At 35.0% G+C, this 24,655-nt stretch overlaps 1 protein-coding gene across 6 annotated transcripts in view; it reads right to left on the reverse strand.

The window, feature by feature from the left end:
• Window positions 1-24,655, reverse strand: part of XRCC4 (X-ray repair cross complementing 4) — a 274,814-nt gene that overhangs the window by 74,454 nt on the left and 175,705 nt on the right. For all 6 annotated transcript variants that reach the window (XM_003822245.5, XM_024928771.4, XM_008975780.4 and 3 more), the window contains exon 7: window positions 20,126-20,273. In XM_003822245.5, the coding sequence (XP_003822293.1) occupies window positions 20,126-20,273 (148 nt within the window). The remainder of the gene's footprint in view (window positions 1-20,125; window positions 20,274-24,655) is intronic.

Raw genomic sequence — 24,655 nt, forward strand, 5'->3', positions numbered from 1 at the left:
CTGGGATTATAGGCACACGTCGCCACGCTCAGCTAATTTCTTTTGTATTTTAGTAGAGACAGGGTTTCGCCATGTTGCCCAGGCTGGTCTCAAACTCCTGAGCTCAGGTAATCCACCCGCCTCGGCCTCCCAAAGTGCTAGGATTACAGGCATAAGTCACTGCGCCTGGCCTCAAACTGATTATTTTTAAAAAACAACATAAGGACTGAAGTAGTAACTTAATAATGTTAACTTATTTATTTTTTGTACAGTTAAAAAAGGGGCTAGAGAAAACTAGTTTAGGCGCTTTTTTTGCGCTGCTGCCTTCCATCATGGGAAGACATAGCATTTGTCTTTTTTAACCTTGTGAAGATGCAGCATGAAAGCCCTCATCAGACACAATGCCAGAACCTTGATCTTGGACTTCTCAGCCTTCAAAACTGTGAGAAGTAAATTTCTATTATCTATAAATGACCCAGACTGTGGTGTTTTATTATTGCAGTAAAAATGGACTAAGACAGAGACCACTAAATATTTAGTAAAGAAAAGTCTTTCTTACTATACTTCTACCTCAAAAATTCTATGACCAAAATTAATTTATGTTTCCAGATCATCTGCATTGTGGTTAATCTCTGCATATTTAGTGGGAGTGAAGACTACCGCTTCAATCTGGTTAGTACATTTTTTTAGTTCAATAATTAACAGAGCCAGACAACAAGTCAAATGGAAAGTGAAGTCATTAGGTGGGGTGAAGTGATGTGAAATCTGAGTGTTTTCTCTCTTAACCTCCTGGATGGGAGCTTGACTCCATTTGTCTGACTGGCAAATTGATGAGCTAATAAAAGAGCGTTTGTTGAATAGCTCTATAAATAACAAAACCTACTCCTACTACCTGCTTGAAAATGATGTATTTTTCTTTATTAAACAAAATATTAAATGCTTTTATTAAACAAGATATTGTTTTCTTTATTAAACAAGATATTAAATGAAAATGCTGTATTTTTCTTAAACAAGATATTAAATTATTTCTGCAAAATCATCAAAGAATGTATAGTTATCCTAAAGTTTCTGTACTAGACAATCACATTGGTACAGACAGAAAAGAAAACTTCCAGATTATAACATTTAGAAATGTGTTACAAACTTGTAAATTTGTAACAAGGTAGCTAAACAATAGTTTATTTTGACTATTCTGCTTACAGTGAAGGTGTCAATATTCACTTCATGGTAATGATATTAAACTTTCAACTGATGTTGTTTTATAGTTTCTTATTTTTAAATGGACATAGGAGTGTGATGGTGCTAAAAATATGCTATATTTAGATGTCTCTGTAACCCATCAGTTGGAATAGGTCGGGTTATATACAGTAACAAATACCCCAACATGTCAGTGGATTGAAATGACAAAGCTTTAATTTTTCATTCTGTTGCATGTCCATCATGGGTGGCCTGAGGGCTCCACTCCATGCTGTCTCCTTATTCCAGGATCCAGGATGACAGGGCAGCCACCAACTTTGCCAGTTGCTATGGCAGAAGAAAGTTCTCTGGCTCAGAAGTTACACATGTCACTTTTAATCAAAACTTGCTGGCAAGAACTAATATAGTCTTACTCAACAATAGCTGTGAAGTGCAATTTCATCATGTGCCCAGAAGGCAGAGAGCTGGAAATATTTGGTGAACAGAACTAATGACTATCACAGTTACCCAAAAAATTGCTCTATTATGGTTTCATATATCTTTGTTTTCTCCGCCTGACTAAACTATGAAATCAGAATCTACAACTTGAAAGGTTCCCAACAAATTCTTTTGATTCACTGATTCTACATAGATAGATGAGTTCAATATAAAGTGTGATTTAAATAAATAAATTATGTCCTCTTAGAACTTCCCCCCAATACTAAATATATAGATGCTCCTTCACTTATGATGGGTTACATCCCAATAAAACCATCACAAATTGAAAATTCATAAGTAAACAATTATAACAAGATTCTGTTATAAGCAACAAATTATAACAAGATTCTGTTATAAGCAACAAATTATAACAAGATTCTGTCATAAGCAACAAATTATAACAAGATTCTGTTATAAGCAACAAATTATAACAAGATTCTGTTATAAGCAACAGAAAACACACAAAGACACTAGGTTAGGTATATTAAATAGGAAACGGTAACTTATACAGAAAAGGAATTTCTTTATTAAAGTTCTGGATCCTGGGAAGTCTAAGGTTGAGGGGCCACATCTGGAGAGACCATTTGTGTGGGTGAAGCCTCTGTAGAATCCTGAGATTGTTCAGGGCATCACATGGCAAGGGGGCAGAGCATGCCAGCTCAGATTTCTCTTCTTCCACTTCTTCTTCATATAAAGCCATCAGCCTCATTCCCATGATAACCCATTAATGCATTAATCCATGAATGATTAATCCATTCATAAATGAATGGATTAATCCCTTCATTAGGGTAAAGCCCTCATAACCCAATCACCTCTTAAAGGTCTCACCTCTCAATACTGACACATTTGGGATTAAATTTCATCATGGATTTTGGAAGAAACAAGTATTGAAACCATACCATCTACCAAACATCATAGCTTAGCCTAACCTATCTTAGACATGCTCAGAGCACTTTCTGTACAGTATTTAATAAAATACATGAGTTATTCAACACTTTATTATTAAAATAGGCTCTGTGTTAGATGATTTGGCTCAGCATCTTGAGAAGTATTGTACCACATATCGCTAGTCCAGGAAAAGACCAAAATTCAAATTCAAAGTAGAGTTTCTACTGAATGTATATTGCTTTTGTACCATCATAAAGTCAAAAAATCCTAAGTCAAGACATTGTAAATCAGGGACTGTCTGTATTTAAATCCAGTTCTGGGATCATACTAAAATTGAGCTAAGAGCCCAGGGTGGAATCACCTGGGTATCAAATCCAGGTATAATCAACAAAATAGTTATTCAAAGACCAACTGTATTCATTTTTCCACAAATGCTACAATCCATTAAAGAATCATGCATGTAAATCTGACACTACAATAATCCCTTTCTTTACTTTCATTGCATTTGCTGTGTAAATCTACACATTAGGAACCATCCACACATTGCTGAAGAGAAACAGCCACTCATGCTGTCTGTGCTCACTTTAAGATCATGGTCATAAATCCAAAATGTCAAGGACTCTCCAATCTTTATCTCCATACCTCATTTGTCGCAGGAATTCTAGATTCATATATATCTTGGTATCTCTGCTGTGATGTCTGTTAAGTTTCTAAAACCTAACCTAGCCAAAACAGAACCATCTATTTTCACGACCTGCAAAGCTGTTTCTTTCTGAGTTCTTCCCATGTCTGAAAGCTGCACCATTTACCCAGTTTGTCAAGCTAAAACATAGGAATCCTCCTGATTCCTCTCTCTCCCTTATTCTAAATCAAACCTACTAGCAAGTCTTGGGAACTTTACTGCTAAAACATATGCATGACCTAAGAATTCTTCACTAGGTCCTCTATTAGCCTACTCTAAGACCGACTTCCACTTGGACTACTGTTAAAACCTCCTAACTGATCTGTCTGTTATCACAAGCTCCCTACTTCCAAATCCATTTTCCACACAGTGATAACTCCTTACTTCCAAATCCATTTTCCACATACTTATAATAGCAATCTTTTAAAAACAACATCAGTCCATGTCATTGCCCTTAAAATTTACCATTATACTTTGAATAAAATTTAAAGACCATTGGCCCTCAAAGCTTATTTCACTGATACATACATCACAGACCACTCCCTCTCATTCCCCTACATGGTACACATTTCTACTCCTTCAATACAATGGATTTGCTCACCTGAGGGCCTTTGCATTACCTTTCATTCAATCTTTGCAGGATGTCTGCTTGTCATTTAGGCTCAGCTTAAATGCCAATTTCCTGACCATTCTATATAAAAAGGAACCACCTCATCACTATCTTTTGCATCACCTTAATTATCTGCATATTTCTTTATTATTTTACAATGTGTCCATGTTTATTTATTCTTTTTCACTTGTTTCACACCACTAAAACATAATCTCAGCTGTTTTGCTCCCCACCATGTCTTCTATCCTCTGTGCCTAAGTCACTGTCTGGCTCACATTAGGTACTCAGCAAATATTTGTTGAAAAGATGCTTATGATTTCAAAATACACAAAGTACATGGCATGAGCAGGGAAGGTACAAAAGTTACAAAACACAACACTTGATAATTTGTAATTATTCTGTAATTTCAGATGATAAAAATTAGATTATAAATTATTAAACATGACAAAGACAAATGCTTTTGTAGTGTAATTTTTCCACAAGTAATTAACCTGACTTGGAAGACAGTTTACATTCAAACCTAGACAGTTGAGTACTGGAAAGGGAAAACAGAATGAACATGAGCAAGAGTTGGGGCATTTACCAATATTGAACACTTATCATGTGCCTGGCATAATATAATTGTCATGTCTTTAATTTTAACGAGGTAGGTATTGCTATTCCCATTTTAGAAATTATAATATTGAGGTGTAGACTCATTAAGTAGCTTGCTCACATAGTGGTGAGCCCAGACACAGGAGCAGCAGTATCTACAACTAGAAAAGTAGTGATAACTCAGGAATAAAAGGTGTAACGGCCACACAGAACAAAAAAAAAAAAGAGCCCATATAGCCAAGACAATACTAAGCAAAAAGAACAAGGCTAGTGGCACCATGCTACCTGACTGCAAACTATACTACAAGGCTACAGTAACCAAAACAGCATGGTACTGGCACCAAAACAGATATATAGACCAATGCAACAGAACAGAGGCCTCAGAAATAACACCACACATCTACAAGCATCCAATCTGTGACAAGCTTGACAGAAACAAGCGAGGGGGAAAAGATTCCCTATTTAATAAATGGTGCTGGGAAAACTGGGTAGCCATATGCAGAAAACTGAAACTAGATCCCTTCCTTACACCTTATACAAAAATCAACTCAAGATGGATTAAAAGACTTAAACGTAAAACCTAAAACTATAAAAACCCTAGAAGAAAACCTAGGCAATACCATTCAGGACATAGGCAAAGACTTCATGACTAAAACACCAAAAGCAATTGCAACAAAAGCCAAAATTAATGAATGGCATCTAATTAAACTAAAGAGCTTCTGCACGGCAAAAGAAACTATCATCAGAGTGAACAGGCAACCTACAGAATGGGAGAAAATTTTTGCAATCTATCCATCTGACAAAGGTCTAATATCCAGAATCTACAAGGAACTTAAACAAATTTACAAGAATAAAACAACCCCATCAAAAAGTAGGCAAAGGATATGAACAGACACTTCTCAAAAGAAGACATTTATGCGGCCAACAGACATATGAAAAAAAGCTTATCATCACTGGCCATTAGAGAAATGCAAATCAAAACCACAATGAGATACTATCTCACTCCAGTAAGAATGGCGATCATTAAAGTCAGGAAACAATAGATGTTGGAGAGTATGTGGAGGAATAGGAATGCTTTGACACTGTTGGTGGGAGTGTAAATTAGTTCAACCATTGTGGAAGACAGTGTGGTGATTCCTCAAGGATCTAGAACCAGAAATACCATTTGACCCAGCAATCTCATTACTGGGTATATCCCCAAAGGATTAAAAATCATTCTACTATAAAGACACATGCACACTTATGTTTATTGCAACTCTATTTACAATAGCAAAGACTTGGAACCAACCGAAATGCCCATCAATGACAGACTGGATAAAGAAAATGTGGCACATATACACCATGGAATACTATGCAGTCATAAAAATTAAGGAGTTAATGCCATTTGCAGGGACATGGATGAAGTTGGAAACTATCATTTTCAGCAAACTAACAGGAACAGAAAACCAAACACTGCATGTTCTGACTCAAAGTGGGAGTTAAGCAATGAGAACACATAAACACAGGGAGGGGAACATCACATACTGTGGCCTGTCGTGGGGTGGGGGGAAAGAAGAGGGAAAGCATTAGGACAAATACCTAATGCATACGGGGCGTAACACCTAGATGATGGGTTGATGAGTGTGACAAACCACCATGGCACATGTATACGTACCTATGTAACAAACCTGCATGTTCCGCACATGTACCCCAGAACTTAAAGTATAATACATAATAATAATAAAAAGGTGTAACAACAAGGGAACACCCCACACTAACAGAAGTGTAGTATCCCATTATTCTCTGTAAAGACCACACCATGTCTGAGATATAAACAGGGTTTGGGGGGGTATGACTTTAATGGAACACTGGAAAATTAAATGCATTCAGTGAAAAGCAAATCCAAATAAGAGACTGATATGTGACAACAATATTATACACAATAATGTTAAAAACTTAGGCTCTTTTAGCTTGCAGAAGAAAAACTCCAGAGTATAAAATGGTCTTCGAGTTAAATAGAATTATATCTAATTTAGTGATAGAGTTTTAATTGTAGGTCTTAATGTGAAAATCAAATTATCCTGAAAAATCCTTAGGAAAATACCATAGTCCAGCATGTTACACAAATTTCAATTGGTCCAGCACCCCAGGATCAACAGGTTTCCTCCTATTTTAGGATTTATGGCTATTTGTTTTCCATGAAGCACTAGAAAATGTTACATGGTTGCCTTGTGTTTAGTTGCATGTAAAGGTTTATCTTTAAATGCAGTGCTCACATAATAGAAAGATAGTGGGAACTCAAACAGCTAGGGAAAGGAGATATATGTTTCCCATTTCATTTTCACTCCTGGGCATATGCTGGACTAGAATGCCCAGCACTATTTAAATTGTTCCCTTTTCTCTCTCTCTCTTCCCTCCCCCTTTTTATGTAGGAGAGGGGAATAGAGAGAATATGATGCATTTGCATAAATTTTATGTACTCAACATGACTCTATTTTATATTAGTAAATTTAATGTAGAAGATTTATCTGATATAATACAGAAGGCAAAACTGTGATCAAAGAGTAGACATTACCAGGTAAAATAGGGTTTCATTTAAAGTAATATGTCTTATTGTCCCACAAAGCATTTATATAATGGTTACATGCCATATATTATTATTTTGGATTAGATAATTAATAAATTCCATCCCAATATTATAACAATACTTTTGTGGAACAACTAGACAAAATAAAACAAAAAAATAAGAATGACTTTATGCTATTTTAGATTGACATTATTATTTCCTTTATTGCTTGTAATTCAAATGGGCGTATAATTAGTAATAAATTTAGGATTCTTAGAGTACATAATAATCTATGATATTCCAAACATTCAGAATGAATGAGTTGCTGGATTCAATTCCTTATCATTATAAATTATTTCAAATGTAGGACAGGATTACAATAATTTTCAAGTTTCAAAAAATGCCAAAGGCAGTAAGCAATTAAGTAAAATAATATAAATGTCAAGAGAAATAAGAATTTTCAAAATTTCAGGTAACTTCAACCAACAGAAAATTTCAATCAAGTTCATGGTGCCTGTGAAAGACAATCCAGGAATGCATTTTAGTTAGTAGTTGATTAAATGGGCTAAATAAAACCCCTTCTGTCTTCCTATACATGGCAAAACCCCATCTTTACTAAAAATACAAAAATTAGCTGGGCATGGTGGCGGGCGCCTATGATCCTAGCTACTTAGGAGGCTGAGGCAGGAGAATCGCTTGAACCCAGGAGGCAGAGATTGCAGTGAGCTGAGCTCTTGCCACTGCATTCCAGCCTGGGTGACAGAGTGAGACTCTGTCTCAAAAAAATGAATAAATCCCACAATTTGTTTCAGGATGATGCAGGGGCAAGGTCTTTCAGAGCATGTAACCTATGGTAATGAGTTTAGACTAAGTACAATGGGAAGGCACTGGAATACTCTAGGAAAGGGATGGGAAGTCTGGAGACATGCGGAGAAGTATAAAGATATAATCCAATTTGTGTTTTCAGAAGTTCACTATGTGGAAAACAGTTTAGAGGTCAGAGAAGTGGAAATGGGAAGAAAAGGGAGTAGGCTGCAGTCATGCATGCAAAAGGATTATGGCTTAGACTAGGTTAGTGGCAGCAGAAGTAGAAAACATGAGATTAAATTCTAAGATATTTTAGAAGCATGAAGTATGAGACTGACAAATGGAGTAGAGCTAGGCATGAGAGAAAAGAAGAAGCTAAAGATAACTCTTAAATTTAAGGCTTTAGTTGCTGTATAGACCAGTGGTCCCCAACCTCTGGTCCATGGCCTAATAGGAACTGGGCTGAAAGGCAGTAGGTGAGTGGTGGGTGAGTAAGTAAGCTTCATCTGTATTTACAGCCGCCTCCCATCACTCACATTACCACCTGAGCTCCACCTCCTGTCAGATCAGCAGCAGCATTAGATTCTCACAGGAGCACAAATCCTATTGTGAACTGTGCATGCGAGGCATCTAGGTTGTGTGCTCCTTATGAGAATCTAATGCCTGCTAATCCGTCACTGTCTCCCATCACCCCCAAATGGGACCATCTAGTTAGAGGAAACAAGCTCAGGGCTCCCACTGACTCTACATTATGGTGAGTTGTATAATTATTTCATTATATATTACAATGTAATAATTAAAGAAATAAAGTGCACAATAAATGTAATGTGCTTGAATCACCCCCAAACCATCCCCCCACCCACCCCAGGTCCATGGAAAAATTGTCTTCCACAAAACCAGTCCCTGGTGCCAAAAAGGTTGGGGACCTCTGGTACAGATGTAGTACCATTTTCCACAAGGGGAAGATTCTGCTGGGTTAGATCTACTAAATATTTTCTTTCCCGTATTACACAAAAGGCCTATTTATTACTTCATTTACTTGGTAATTATTGAATATCTACTATGTGTTAGGTTATGCTAGTGTATAATATTTTCTTTTTTGTAACTGTCTATTTTTACTGAATTCCCAATTTCAGGTTATTTTTTGAACTCTATCAAATGTAATATATTTTCTCACCTAGAGTTACTTATCTGTGCATCCATCCTTGGTTAATGAGAAAGAGTAGCAAATTTTTTCTTTGTTATTTGTGCCTCCCTCTACTATTCATTTTAATTGGGCATTCTAGATGTACTTGGAACTATTACACCAATTGGCCTCATTATCACATTGTACTGTAATTATTTATTGGTGTGTTTCTGAAATTACATCCTATCCTCCTTGAGGGAAAGCACCTGGTCTCTTTCGTTTGGTGCTATAGTCCCAGCATAGGACACAGTGCTTGGCACACAGTAGGTACATCATTACTATATTAAGGTGGAGATAAAAGGCAGAGGCCTATAACCATTGTCTAAGGATAATATGTAATGCCAAATTTTCAGTCCTATGATGGGTTTGTTTTCCTCTTCTGGAAGTTATTGGTGTATGTTCCTGACAGCTTAGATGGAAGACTCCAAAAATATACTTGAGACCCGAAAGACCATCTTATTATTCAGTGAGAACACTGAGATTTTCATCTGCCTTATTTGCCCACATAGCAGTTGAGAACAGAAAAAATGCTCTCCAACAGTTTTTGTTTTATATGGTGCCATTTATTGCTTAACCCAAGATAAACCTCAATAGAAAATTATCATTTTCATGATTTCCTTGAAATGGGATATATAGGTCCATTTGGTTTTATATTAATATCTCATTACTTCATTGGTTTGCTAAATTGATTTGTTCAATTCATATCTTATTCTCTAAAGTTGGGAAATTTCTAGAACATCATATATCATGGTCCTAGGGCAAATACTCTTTCAAATCAGCACTACATCCATAACAGAATGTGTCAGTGAAAAAGTTGATTTTCTCCGTATTCCATAAGGAGAATATCATATAACCCCAAGTAAGAGAAACCCCATGCCTTCAGATCACAATCAAAACACATGTCCAGAGGAAATATTTCCTGTGGTTGGAGCAAACAAGAACCTCTATGACAAGGAAGGTTTTCAGAGGCTACAATACACCTTCCTGAGTAACCCTTCTTAGAGCACAATTTGAAGAAAGCTTGCTGATAAATTACTTATAGGTGCAATTAAGTTCAAAAATGAAATAAATGAAATGATGTAAAATGATATAATATCAATGCATCACAATATATATATTTGAGTAGATAAATATAGCAGCATGGAAAAGGGAGCTTTTCCAGTCTTTTGAGAAGTCAATCCCCATGACTTGTTTTGTTTATCCATCTTTTGTGGTAGGTTGATTTCTAAAGTAAGATAGATGATTTATTTTGGTAAAGACTAAGTTTACCAAATAGCTTTCAATAACTGATGAGGCTTCCCAGATCTCTGGTAGTAAGAGGATAGCAACCTCGAATGTTTCTCAATTCATCCCTGCTGTTCCTTCCAATCACATTCACTATTACACCAATTACAGTCACTATTCTTCAGGTAACTCTTCCTGGATTACTACTAGAGTATCTTCCTATCTTCACTGCCAACCCGTAAACTTTCCTTCCATCCAATATATGGTTTCCAGGAAAATTTTTGTAAAGCTCTGTTCATTATGCCATTATTTGGTTCAAAACCTTTTAACAGTTCTTGTAGCATTCATAAAAGAAGTCCAAATAAATAAGTCTCTTTGTGCTCTACGTTCTGCCTACCTTGCCAGCTTTATTCATATTTCTTTTTTTTTTTTTTGAGACGGAGTCTCGCTCTGTCGCCCAGGCTGGAGTGCAGTGGCGCGATCTCGGCTCACTGCTGCAAGCTCCGCCTCCCGGGTTCACGCCATTCTCCTGCCTCAGCCTCCCGAGTAGCTGGGACTACAGGCGCCCGCCACCACGCCCGGCTAATTTTTTGTATTTTTAGTAGAGACGGGGTTTCACCGTGTTAGCCAGGATGGTCTCGATCTCCTGACCTCGTGATCCACCCGCCTCGGCCTCCCAAAGTGCTGGGATTACAGGCGTGAGCCACCGCGCCCGGCCGCTTTATTCATATTTCTAAGCACCTCAATGATACAGGCATTTGTCCTCAATCTTTCAGACTTTCTCCATGCATTTGTTTTATACAATCTGTTCCCCTGATAGGATAGCCCTTCTTTTTAGTAAGGTACTATCCCAGATTTCTCTAACAAAGAGAACAAAACAAAAACAAACCACCACCATGGCTTCAATCAAGCTAGACATTTATTTTTCTCACACAACAGTCCAGAGGTAGCTGGGTGGTCCATTGTGGGTATGCTGCCCTGCTTCCTGAGACTGTCCAGGGACCATGATTCCTCCTATCTTGCTTTCCCATCTCCTACCATGGTTTCCTTAAATGTTAAATGGCTGAGAAGGAAGAAAGAGACATAGGAATGTATGCCCAATCGTTTCATGGGCAAGATCCCCAAATTGCCCATATCATTTCCATTTATATCTCATTAGCAATGGCTTTGTCACATGGCCACCCATCACTGCTAGTGAGGCTGGGAATTGTAGCCTCTAGGTTGATAGGCACATGCACTGTTAAACCCTGTGGATAGAGCAGGTGGTGGAAAGGAGTTCTGTTACTAAAGGAAATAAAGGGATGCTGTGGATGGGGTTCAATTAGAACTCTCTTTCTTTCAGTTTATGCCTTTAGAAATAACATTCATCTTCAAAGCCAAACTCCAGTAACACCTCCTCAGGTGTTTACACCTTTAGAAACAACATTCATCTCCAAAGCCAGACTCAAAGAACACTTCCTCCTGGTCAGTCTTCTCTGATTTTATCCTCGCTCCTTATTCCATATAGCTCCAAAAGGATTAGCAACTCTCTTTCCTCTGAAATTTCATAGCTTTCATACCTACTATGGAATTTGGCACAATCTAGACATATTATAGTTAGCCATATACATATTAAAGATAGTTTGTCAGAAAATGTAATGTGGCCCAAAAGCAAACAACATATGTGTGCTATTCATTACTCCTCCTTCATTGTTCTATTCATACACAAAGACAGAGATAGAGGCTGTATCAACTTCTTATTCTGTATTTCTAGAAGTGATTTATACAGGAGTAAACATTCAATAATGGTGGTAATGATAACATTGCTTTATCCAATACACTGATAATTTATCTTCATTTACTACAAAAATAACATTTTACAAAGTAACATATACATACTTGATCTAGAGAAATAAGTTTTAGAAATTGTTTAGAAACAAGGTTATTGTAAAAGATTTTCAGTTAAACAAAATATTATGTCCTAAAATTTTACTAAAAGTATTTTTGAATAATGATGTTTAAATAAAGCATGTTTGTGCTTTTGTCCTTTAGTAACAATTTTCCAAAAACAAGCAAAGTCCTTGAATAATACTAATGGATCACTATATATTTTTAATTTCTTAGGTTTATTTTTTATTCTCATATCTGATTTCTTTCTTCCATTTGCTGACATCTGTTACTTTGGGGGTTCATATCTTCTTATTTTGGCATAATTAGTTTATACTTTTCAGATAACATGAAACAGTCTATATTTCTAGTGGGTAAAATATTTTATTTTATTTCATAATTTTTACTACGGACCAAATACTTACTTTACATTGAGTAACACATCATACTAGATGATTTAAGTTACAGAATTTCACTGTTACAGTGTAAATTTTGGATACAGTATACCAAAAAATATATACCTCCTATTTTTCCTTTAATACTGAACCATAAATTATGAGCGGGGAGTCATTTCCTTTGATTAATAACTTTGCCGGCCATGTATAATGAATATTTACACATTATTCTATGTTGGTAGAGTGCTTAAAATGCCTGAAACAATAACTATTATCAAGCCAAATTTAGAGAAATTGTACATATCAAAGTCTTTCAAATGACAAGAGTATAACATATAGGAAACATACGATAAATCCCCTTTACTTAAAACTCAGAAAGATTATAAAAGTCTCCTATAAACATTTTTTTTTAAAACAGACATCTGAGTCTGTCAGTAATTTAAAATTTAAATGTATGTAATAGCCTGGGGGAATTGTAGTAAGGGTTGTTCCCAGGGTGAGTTATAAACATCGAAATATTTATTAAAACACCTATGTAAGCTCCAATGAAACATATTATCTTGAAATTATGTTAAAGTAGAACTTACAATTCATGCACTTACAAGACCAATCCTATGATACATTTAATAATCATGCTTTAAAAGGTCATAAATCTGTGTTTAATACAGAATACATTAAAAAAAAATTTTTGTCCTTTTTGTATACTTAAAAAATCTATTCAGGCAAACATACTCTTAAAGTGTAACTGTTGATTTTATTGGCAAATCTATAATAATGCATATGATCAATCTTTATTGAATTATTTTGGGTCACAAACACAATTAATAAATCATCTTTGAAGTGCACTGACCATAATCAGTATACTCTGGAACAAGGCCAAGGGGCCATTAATCAAAATATGCAGCAAGCAAAGTGAAAGCCGCAGCCTGACCAGTTAGGTAAACATAGAGTGAAGCTAATAAAAACCTATCTCGTTTTAAAACCACCACCATGTTTACTTTTGCAACTAAGATAAACATTATGATAAAATTAAAGTTGTGTAAAAAATGAGGTTTGCTCATGATGACCAGAGTAAATATATAGCAATTGAACATTCATTTTATGTACCTAATTTGACATTTAAAAGTTCAGGTACCAAAAATCTACAAAAATTGGATATTTGAATTTGATGATTATATTATCCATCTAAATTTAAAAAACATAATTTTCAAATACTTTGAGATTTAAACTTTGAATACATTGCTAGCAATTTTTAAGAATCAAGGTATGAAAATAAATTCTTTTTGAAAAGATGGGATGGTCAACTACCCCATTTTAAGTTGGCACATGCAATTTCATCTCCTTCTCTCTATATATGTATTTCTAAAACGAATTGGTAAACAACAACAAAAAAAAACTCAAAAGGCAAACACTGTTGTGAGGGTACAAATTGTTATAGCCTTCCTGGAGAAATTCTGGCAAAACATACATACATGTATGTGTAATTCCATGTATAACTCTCTCTATATATAAACTATTACATATCTCAAATTAATCAACTGCTTTTAAAACATAGTCTTCCAAAGATATTATTTTCCTCCCACATTACACCATATTGATTGCTAAATGGAAGAAAAAAAAAGTTGTGGGTTACAGCATAACTGGTGTGAGCCTAGTTTTGTCAATGAAGTGTGGAAGAGAGAGGGATCTGCAAAGACACAGAGTACCAGGTCTCAACGGTGGTCATCTCCAGGTGGGTGGGATTACGAGTTTCCCATATGCTCATTCTTTTGTTTCTGTGTGTTTTCTGATTTTTCTGGAATGAGCATTAACTGCTTTTATAATTGGGAAACAAATAAAATAAAGTTCATTTTATTAAAAAATAAATGAATTAATACCAGACTCTGACCCCCTCACTGTTTTAATTTTTATAATTCATAACATTAATAATAAAAACATAGGAAGAAGATATCAGAAAGCAAACAAATAACTTTCTTCAAAACTCCATTAAAAAGAAGAATCTTTATTAAGAGTGAATATTGCCTAAACTCTATGTGACTGCAACTGGGTTACTGTGGGGAAATGAGCTCTTTAGGACCCTGAAAAGCTTTAATAGATATAGTCACTTTGGTTTGGAAGCTACAAAAATTCTGATGCTTATAATAACTTCTCAAAACAAAAGTGCATGGATTGTGCAATTTCTTCAAGGATAATACTGTAAGCATCCGGCATAACAAAATAAAGAATTGAGCTTTTGTAGGTTCAGGAAGACAATACCTTATACAAACTCTATCAGTGGCACTGCACTCTATGGAGGTGGGGAAATACTGGGCTGAAATACGCTACATCTTTTTCTGCACCTTGTAGCCACAAGACTGTGATAAGAACGTTAGATCTAAAACCATAAAAACCCTAGAAGAAAACCTAGGCATTACCATTCAGGACATAGGCATGGGCAAGGACTTCATGTCTAAAACACCAAAAGCAATGGCAACAAAAGACAAAATTGACAAATGGGATCTAATTAAACTAAAGAGCTTCTGCACAGCAAAAGAAACTACCATCAGAGTGAACAGGCAACCTACAAAATGGGAGAAAATTTTCGCAACCTACTCATCTGACAAAGGGCTAATATCTAGAATCTACAATGAACTCAAACAAATTTACAAGAAAAAAACAAACAACCCCATCAAAAAGTGGGCGAAGGACATGAACAGACACTTCTCAAAAGAAGACATTTATGCAGCCAAAAACCACATGAAAAAATGCTCATCATCACTGGCCATCAGAGAAATGCAAATCAAAACCACAATGAGATACCATCTCACACCAGTTAGAATGGCAATCATTAAAAAGTCAGGAAACAACAGGTGCTGGAGAGGATGTGGAGAAATAGGAACACTTTTACACTGTTGGTGGGACTGTAAACTAGTTCAACCATTGTGGAAGTCAGTGTGGCGATTCCTCAGGGATCTAGAACTGGAAATACCATTTGACCCAGCCATCCCATTACTGGGTATATACCCAAAGGACTCTAAATCATGCTGCTATAAAGACACATGCACACGTATGTTTATTGCGGCATTGTTCACAATAGCAAAGACTTGGAACCAACCCAAATGTCCAACAATGATAGACTGGATTAAGAAAATGTGGCACATATACACCATGGAATACTATGCAGCCATAAAAAATGATGAGTTCATGTCCTTTGTAGGGACATGGATGAAATTGGAAATCATCATTCTCAGTAAACTATTGCAAGAACAAAAAACCAAACACCGCATATCCTCACTCATAGGTGGGAATTGAACAATGAGATCACATGGACACAGGAAGGGGAATACTACACTCTGGGGACTGTGGTGGGGTGGGGGGAGGGGGGAGGGATAGCATCGGGAGATATACCTAATGCTAGATGACGAGTTAGTGGGTGCAGCGCACCAGCATGGCACATGTATACATATGTAACTAACCTGCACAATGTGCACATGTACCCAGAAACTTAAAGTATTAAAAAAAAAAAAAAAAAGACTGTGATAAGATTGTGTAGTCCTAGCTAATTAAATAAAAAACTCACTCTAAGGTGTGTGTGTTGTTTTGGCATCCAGTATTCACTTGAAATACTATTTAGTATTTTTATTGGTAAAAGCAACTTTACAACAAATTTTCTTTTATATTTGAAAGACAGTTTGTCTAGATACTTTGAAAGTTTACAAGATTAATAAAACAGTTCATTATAAAGCTCTGTGAATTTAATAATTTATATTTATTTTATATCTGTATTCCTTTTACAGTGATTTATATTTGTTCTGAAGTCTCTAAAAGCTTTGCAGAGTATTTCAGGTATTAACTGAAGTCATTTCTCTCTGTATATTGAGTCAAAATAAAAGGAAAGCTTCCCCACCCCCCAAAAAAGTGGTTCTCAGATAAAATAAAATGCCCCAAATCCATTCCCACATATAATAGCGCACTCACAAATCTGGAACACAATTCCAAATATTTCAATTTAGAACTTTATGACCAATGTACTCTCTTCGCTCTGCACAAAATTATTTGTGTATATCTTTGTCTCTCAAAAGATTATAAACCCAGTTGAGGAAGTAACCAGGTACAAACTCTGGAATAAAACACCGGCTCTGCTGCTCTGGCAAAAGAACTATATCTTTATGAGCCTTGGTTGCTTTTCATCTGTAAGAAGGATAAATTAATACCTATCTTGTAGGGTTTGTGTGAGATTTAAATGAGAGATAACATATAAAGCACTTATCAAAATTCTGATTTATTTTTATATCTCTCTCTCCTTCTATACCTTGTCACTATAACAATTACTTAGGGTTGCAATAAATGTTCAACTAAATTTAAAAATTATTATGATTTTGTTTTATAGATAAGTATTTAGTTTTTCTCAGAATGCAAAATAACCCTGTGGTATTTATAAAGTACTTAATATGTTACATTGTAAAATACCTATAAACAGTTAAATTTAAAAAATGAATACTTTTCTCATGGATATTTCATATTTTTAATTGCTTCATGAATTTTAATCAATAATAGCTAATAAATGTGGAAGTATTTTATTGCTAAATCATTCATGTTTTGAAAGTGGTGAAGAGTTAAATATACAATAGATCTATAAATATTGAGAGGGATCTTACAGATCATCTAGTATAATCCTTTCATTTTTAGATGAGAAAACTGAAACTTGGAAAGGTAAAATGACTTGCACAAAGTCTTGTAGACAAAAAAAAAAAAAAAATTAAGCCATAGTACTTATGACCACTCCTTCCCCTACTTTTGTTTCTTTGTTCTTGAGTTGCAGAGATAGAGAAGCTAAATAGTGGAATCACATGTAAGATGTCTGGTGGGAATGTTGGAAGGGACTGAAGGTCATGCAATCAGAAGGGCCTAGGAAACTGAAGTTTAGAGGTAGGGACTGATGTATTTTCACCCGTAAGTAGCAAACTAACCACATCTGCGTTTATTTGTGAGTCTACAGATAGGGTACATGACCTAATTGATGTTTATGTTTTTGATGACAAGCTGTCAGAGAAAAAAATCATGCTTCAGGAAGGGAGGAAAATAGGTAGCAGTTTTAATTTTAAAACTTAAAATAAGGGCTAGCCATTAGTAATTGAGAACGTCTTACTCTGAGGTTTTTTAAGAGCTAAGGCTTATTTTTGCTTTTGTTTTATAGAAGCTTCTTTTTTTTTATTAAAAATATTGGGAAAGTACAACTAGTATTTAAAATTTTTAAGAGCCATAAAATTTCAGTCTCCTGTATTCAAAATGCAAAAAAATCCTATAGTATAAAAAAATAAGAAAAAAATACATAATTTAACATTTTGTTTTATTTGAGCAAAAGAGGAGGCATTCTACAGTAGGGTATCAACCACTCAACATCTGACTGATACATGCTAAACTAAATTTCTCTTAATATTTAAAATGCTCACTGACATCTAACAGGTGTTTTTCATTTCTACTTAGGGGCAGTCTGCCTAAAGGGCCTACAATGATATAATTAGCAGACCGTTACCAAAAGCTGATATGGTTTACATCAACTTTGTCAACTTTTAAAATGGTGAAAATATATAACATAAACATTGACATGATTACCTAAACATGGAAAAGAAAAGGAACATAATATTAATTGTCTGTATGTTTGGAGAAACAAACACATTATCTTTATTAAAAAGCTAAATAAAAATATTTAGTCTTGATTCAGAGCTAAACTTCTTTCATCTCTGTATCATGCATATCAGAAACCTGCTTAAGCAACACAGTGTACTCAGAAAATGTTAGCAACCTAAAACCTTACCTTTGGTTCACACATAGAGTGAAAAGACCTAAGATGCAGCTCTCCAACATAAAACCAATATTTCCTTCTTCCCGCAAACCATGAAGTCATTATCAGACAAAACAACTGGACTGAAAGTTCCATGAGGACAGGAGCTGTGTCTATTTTCTACTTTCTGGGATCCTCAGCATGATCAATATTATGCCTGGCACATAATTCAATTTCAACTCATTACTCACTTGTCTACTAATTGACTGAATGAAGTACTTACTTTCTGGAACGTTTTAAACTGCTTATAATTTTATTCTTTCCCATAGTTTGGCTATTTCAATGTCTGTAAATTGAAAATATTTTTGGTTCACCGTATAAAAGAGATCACACTATGCCTTGAACTCTATGAGCTCTATCAAGGGGTTATAAGCTATGAATAAATTCAAATGATAAACACAAACCAGAAAGAATTTAGTGCACAATGGGTTTTTGCATATATTGTCTGAAGACATTAGGGATACAGCATAGTATGGAGATAGCATTTTTAAGTATATGTAGATCAGGCCAATCGTGGAGAGAACAAAAACACAATGATAGACAAAATAATCCCACTATACAATGTTTATACGCTAGAAACTAAAACATGTTCCCACTAGGCTGCCAGTTTCCTGATGGCATGAATTGTGCTTCTTTGCATCCTTATTGTCTATAACAGAATTTTAAAGCTTTTTGCTCTCAGGAATACTTTATACTTTAAAAAATTTTTGAGGGTCTCAAGAGTTTTGACTCCACATTTTAGTTTATGTAGACTATTTGTCATATTGAAAATTAAACCTGAGAAAATTTAAACATTCATTAATTCATTTAAAAATAACACAAATCCAGTATATGATAATATGAATAATATATTCTTTATGAAACGTATTTTCCAGGAAAAAATGTTATGAGGGCATTGTTTTATACTTTTCAAATCTGTTTGATAGCTGGTTTGATTGAAAACAGTTGGATTTTCACCAGCTTCTGCATTCAATCAGCGGTGAAATGTTATTTTAATTGAAGGATATAAGAAAATCCAGCCTCACACAGGTATGGAATTTAAGAAGGGACGACCTTATGGACCCCTACAAAGGGCCATTGGAAAACCCCAGGTACCCTTATTCCATCCTGTGAAAATCACTGAACTATAAAATCATCTGCCACAGCATCATCATTCAATAACTATTTACTGAATTAACAAAAACTTCAGAAAAAATAAATTTTCAGAGCATACATACACATACCCAAAGATACAAATGATTTGAACATTCATTTTGGATTAAACTGATAATATTCTTTATAAATGCTCATTGTTTTGCTGTAACGAAATATTAAGTGTTTCAACTTCGCAACTCATCACACCTAAATTGAAATACAGACTGATGCAGGGTAATCAGAACCAAAGAGTGAAAAACAGTGAAAATAAAGTACACAATGCCAAAACTTGACAGAAATAAACAGATGATGAGAAAGAGACATTTTACTTGAAAAAAATGCCAAGCATAACCAAATTAAATGGCTAATTTGAATGCCATACGGGTCTCTTTCAAGCAGTAAATTAGATTGAAACATTTTACTGAACACTAGTTGGATTCCAATATTTTTTGTATCCTACATGCCATTTCTAATTAATCTATAAAAACCATGAGAAAAAAATTTTTGCTTACGTTCTCAGCATTTCAGCTTTAAATATTAATAGAAATTAACCAAATACTGAAACAATATATTGATTCAAACATTTTACAATTCCAAAATGGCATTTTCTTAAAAATAACTTTAAAAACGTTCAAAATGAAAACATAATTTTTAAGATCATATGCTAGATTTTCAAAAATGTCATCTCACTTCTTGGCAAAGAATAAAATGACTTACTTTTCCTTTTCTTGAAGCTGATTCTCCTGAGGAGCCATTTTAGGTTCTGTCCCAAGATTTCTTTGCATTCGCTGTCTCCTTTTTCTACTTGGTGCAATATCAGTGACATCAAGACTTGAAATAATGGAATCATCTTTACTTACAGCAGCTGAAATAAAATGAGATGAGAATGTGACCCAACAAAATTATGCACATCATTTGTAAGTATTAACTTGCTGTTTTAGCATTGACATAAGGTGACAATTAAAATATAGCAAAACTATTCTTTCAAATCTTTATGCAGATTTGTTGAATCAAGTCAGTTAGATGCCATATGATACTTTACTACCAACAAAAAACATTATGTATATTGTACACATGGAATAATTTGATCAAAATGATCTTTGATGCTGGGTGAACGTGTTCTTGGAGATTTAATGGAGATAGTATTTTTATTAGGATTGTAACTAGAAATCATAGCAACAAAAACAAAACTGCATAGTTTTTTTTTTATTATCTTTTAAGTTCTGAGATACATGTACAGAACGTGCAGGTTTGTTACATATGTATATAAGTGCCATGGTGGTGTGCTGCACCCATCAACTTGTCATCTATATTAGGTATTTCTCCTAATGGTATCCCTCCTCTTGCTCCTCACCCACTGACAGGCCCCAGTGTGTGATGTTTCCATCCCTGTGTCCATGTGTTCTCATTGTTCAACTCCCACTTATGAGTGAGAACATGCAATGTTTGGTTTTCTGTTCTTGTGTTAGCTTGCTGAGAATGATGGTTTTCAGCTTCATCCATGTCCCTGCAAAGGACATGAACTCATCCTTTTTTATGGCTGCATAGTATTCCATGGTGTATATGTGCCACATTTTCTTTATCCAGTCTATCATTGATGGGCATTTGGGTTGGTTCCAAGTCTTTGCTATTGTAAATAGAGCTGCAATAAACATACATGTGCATATGTCTTTATAGTAGAATGATTTAGAATCCTTTGGGTATATACCCAGTAATGGGATCGCTGGGTCAAATGGTATTTCTGGTTCTAGATCCTTGAGGAATCACGACACTGTCTTCCAGAATGATTGAACTAATTTACACTCCCACCAACAGTGTAAAAGCGTTCCTATTTCTCCACATCCACTCCAGCATCTGTTGTTTCCTGACTTTTTAATGATCACCATTCTAACTGGCATGAGATAGTATCTCACTGTGGTTTTGATTTGTATTTCTGTAATGGCCAGTGATGATAAGCTTTTTTTCATATGTCTGTTGACCGCATAAATGTCTTCTTTTGAGAAGTGTCTGTTCATATCCTTCGGCCACTTTTTAATGGGTTTTTTTTTTCTTGTAAATTTTGTTTAAGTTCTGTGTAGATTCTGGATATCAGCCCTTTGTCAGATGGGTAAATTGCTACAGAATGGGAGAAACTGAGTCGATTTTGAATATATTGCCCAAAGCTTAATTTTTTCTCCCTTAAGCCTGTTATTTTTACTGTGTAATTTTGCAGAATGAGTGGTTTTTCAGGTACACATATATTACATTCTGGCAGAAAAGCTTGCATGTTGAGTTCTCACTCTGTGTAGTTCATGCTTTACTTGATCTCTACGAGACAACTTGGACACTGTTGAACACTCTACTGAAATTCCTCTCTTGATTTTTTTTTCTTAATAACTATTAATTTCCAGATCTTATGTTTTGGGCACTTTGCTATGGGTTTTCCATGTATTACCTTGTTAATCCTTAAAATTACTTCATAAAGTACTTATTATTACTATCTTCATTTTATTTATAAGGAAAACAAGGCTTCAGAGAGGTTAAGTGACTTTCCCAAATCACAAAGCCTTTATTCTTATATTTTGTCATTATGACAATTAAAAAATATTTTTTCCTAGTTGGTAAATTATTCTTTGATCAAATACTAAGTGAAAGCCCATCAAAGCATAGTTTACTTTCCAAAGCTGTTTAAATTTTAGGACTTTTTTTATTAGCCTCTAAAAATGTATGGGGAATAGATAAGGGTAAATTAAAAAGGAAGTTTTTTTTTTTTTAAACACATTCAAGCTGAAAGATTTCCCAATGCTGTTAAGCTAAGAGATGACTAATGAAAGTACAAGTATATGCTTGTCTATGAACAAAACTAGCAAAACTGTTAGAGGTAGAGGACATTTCAGTTATAGATTTGTAAACTGGAGAAAGATTATATTTAATGTCACAGCGGATATCTAGGAAAAAAGAATATTAAGTTTAAATTAAAATACAAGGCAAAATTTTTAAAAATAAAATTAGTGAAAATTTCTGCCATTCATTTCAGAATTCCAAATGATGTCTTACAAATTGGCAACCAAAAAGGATACTGTATTTGGGAAGTGATTACCTCATGTATTATAATGTCTGCAACTTACTTTAAAATACAATGTTACTAAAGGTATGTTAGTGAGGGTGGACTATAACCAAGATGTTTCTAGCATCTAATCAGGAATGCACCGGCCAGAAGCAGGCTGATGGGATCAGAAATCTGTACTCCTAAGGAGGCCACTCCAGGTACTTTCGTTATTCATATTTCAATCAATAACTGATGACTTACTAATCAGTATACTGAATGACAAAATGCATGCCTATTGATAAAAACAAAGCATGTAAACTAACTTGATGAATATTACATATGGGTTTTCATGAGTAAATTAAAAGTACTAGTGTTATACAGACTGGCTAAAATATTTTAGAAATACTGCCCATCATTTTATGGACAAGATGTAAAAATCCCATGAGGCCTATTTACACCTAGAGATAACCTGCTAAATTTTTAAATGGTTCTGTGTCCAGCTATGAACCCTGAACAACTGTGGTTGTTTGAAGTCAGGAAGAATCATCATTCCTGCTCAGGAATCTTTACATTTGTCAAAAATGAACATTTTCTATGAGGTAGTGACTGGGACACCCAAAAGGACCGAGAGCTTGCAATTTTTTTTCAAACCTATAGGACAGGTTCATGAATTATTTTGTGCTTACTTACAAGTAAATATTTAGTTAATAATTGTATGTGTGGCAAAATTTAATTTGAGAATTTTATTAATTGCCTTGAAACAAAATTGTAGGAGAAGTGTCTAATGTTCTCATACTTCAAACTTCTTGGTGACTATCATTATTATACCACAAATAAACTGAAGTTGTGTGTGACCAAGTACTTCTGGCCAGTTCACCACATTATGATTCATTCCTCTTGATAATTACAGTGTAACCTTTCTATAAAATTGGCATGAAGAAAAAGGGCTAGCTGTATAAGCTTAGTTACAGTTTAAATGGAATACATCTTTTTTGGTTTGTGTTTGCACCATGGGAAACAGTGTTCCCCTCAGTTTTTCACATAAATGTAATAGCAAACCATATTGTAATAGACTCTTACTTAAATATTTCTTTAAAATGAAGTTTCATTATCTATCTAGCCTTCAATAAAAGGCAAAAACAATCCATTCTATCCTTCTCTCTCCACCCTGAAACCAGGATAAAAAGGCACTACTCCAATACTTGGTACCTAAGTATTAAATTGCTCATCTCGAACATTTTTCAAATTTCTTTTCTTTTTTTTTTTTTTTTTTGAGACGGAATTTTGCTCTTGTTGCCCAGGCTGGAGCACAATGGCGTGATCTCGGCTCACTGCAACCTCTGCCTCCTGGGTTCAAACAATTCTCCTGCCTCGGGCTCCTGAGTAGCTGGGATTACAGGCGCCTGCCACCATGCCCGGCTAATTTTTGTATTTTTAGTAGAGACACGGTTTCACCATGTTGGCCAGACTGGTCTTGAACTACTGAGCTCAGGTGATCTACCCACCTCGGCCTCCCAAAGCGCTGGGATTACAGGCGTGAACCACCGCGCCTGGTCTACATTTTTCAAATTTCAACCCATCCTGCCTCTTTCCTCCAATTGTGATAATGTTTGGTCTTTTCATTGTCTTTGGTCTTGATGCTAAATACTACAATTCTGCTCTGAAATTAGCTCCCTTGAACAATGACTGTCGGTCTCCAAATGAGCAATGCTATTTCACACACAAAGAAGAGATCCCAACTATATCAATAGGAGGTCACAGATAGGAGTTCAAAAATGTCTATAATATTCATTACCTTATATATATATTTGAGTGCAATAATTCAAGTTTTCACTTTCAAGTCTGGCATCTCATTGTTAAAAAAATCAATTCGTATTAAGTGTATTAGGTTATATGTATTCATTTTAGATATGAGAGAGAACTTTTAGAGTCGGAAAAAAATGGCAAATGTTCAAAGGGTAATGAGGAGGAGGGTGGCCTTGTAATGGCATGCATGAAAGGTGCAGGAAATGAGACAGGATAAATATGGGCAGCAGAAAAGAAATGGAAGGAGTAAGAAGGCAGAGGGATATGTTAAATCAGCTTGCAAGTTTTCAAATGCAGGCAGAAAAGTATGGATTCGATATTGACTGGGGAGGTTTTTTCTTAAGATTCCACCTCCAGAATTCTCAGTGTTTAATATTGCAATCATTTTTTTTTGTCACGACAACATGTCTTTT

The sequence above is a fragment of the Pan paniscus genome, chromosome 4 (genome assembly GCF_029289425.2).
Source record: "Pan paniscus chromosome 4, NHGRI_mPanPan1-v2.0_pri, whole genome shotgun sequence".
NCBI lineage: Eukaryota > Metazoa > Chordata > Mammalia > Primates > Hominidae > Pan > Pan paniscus.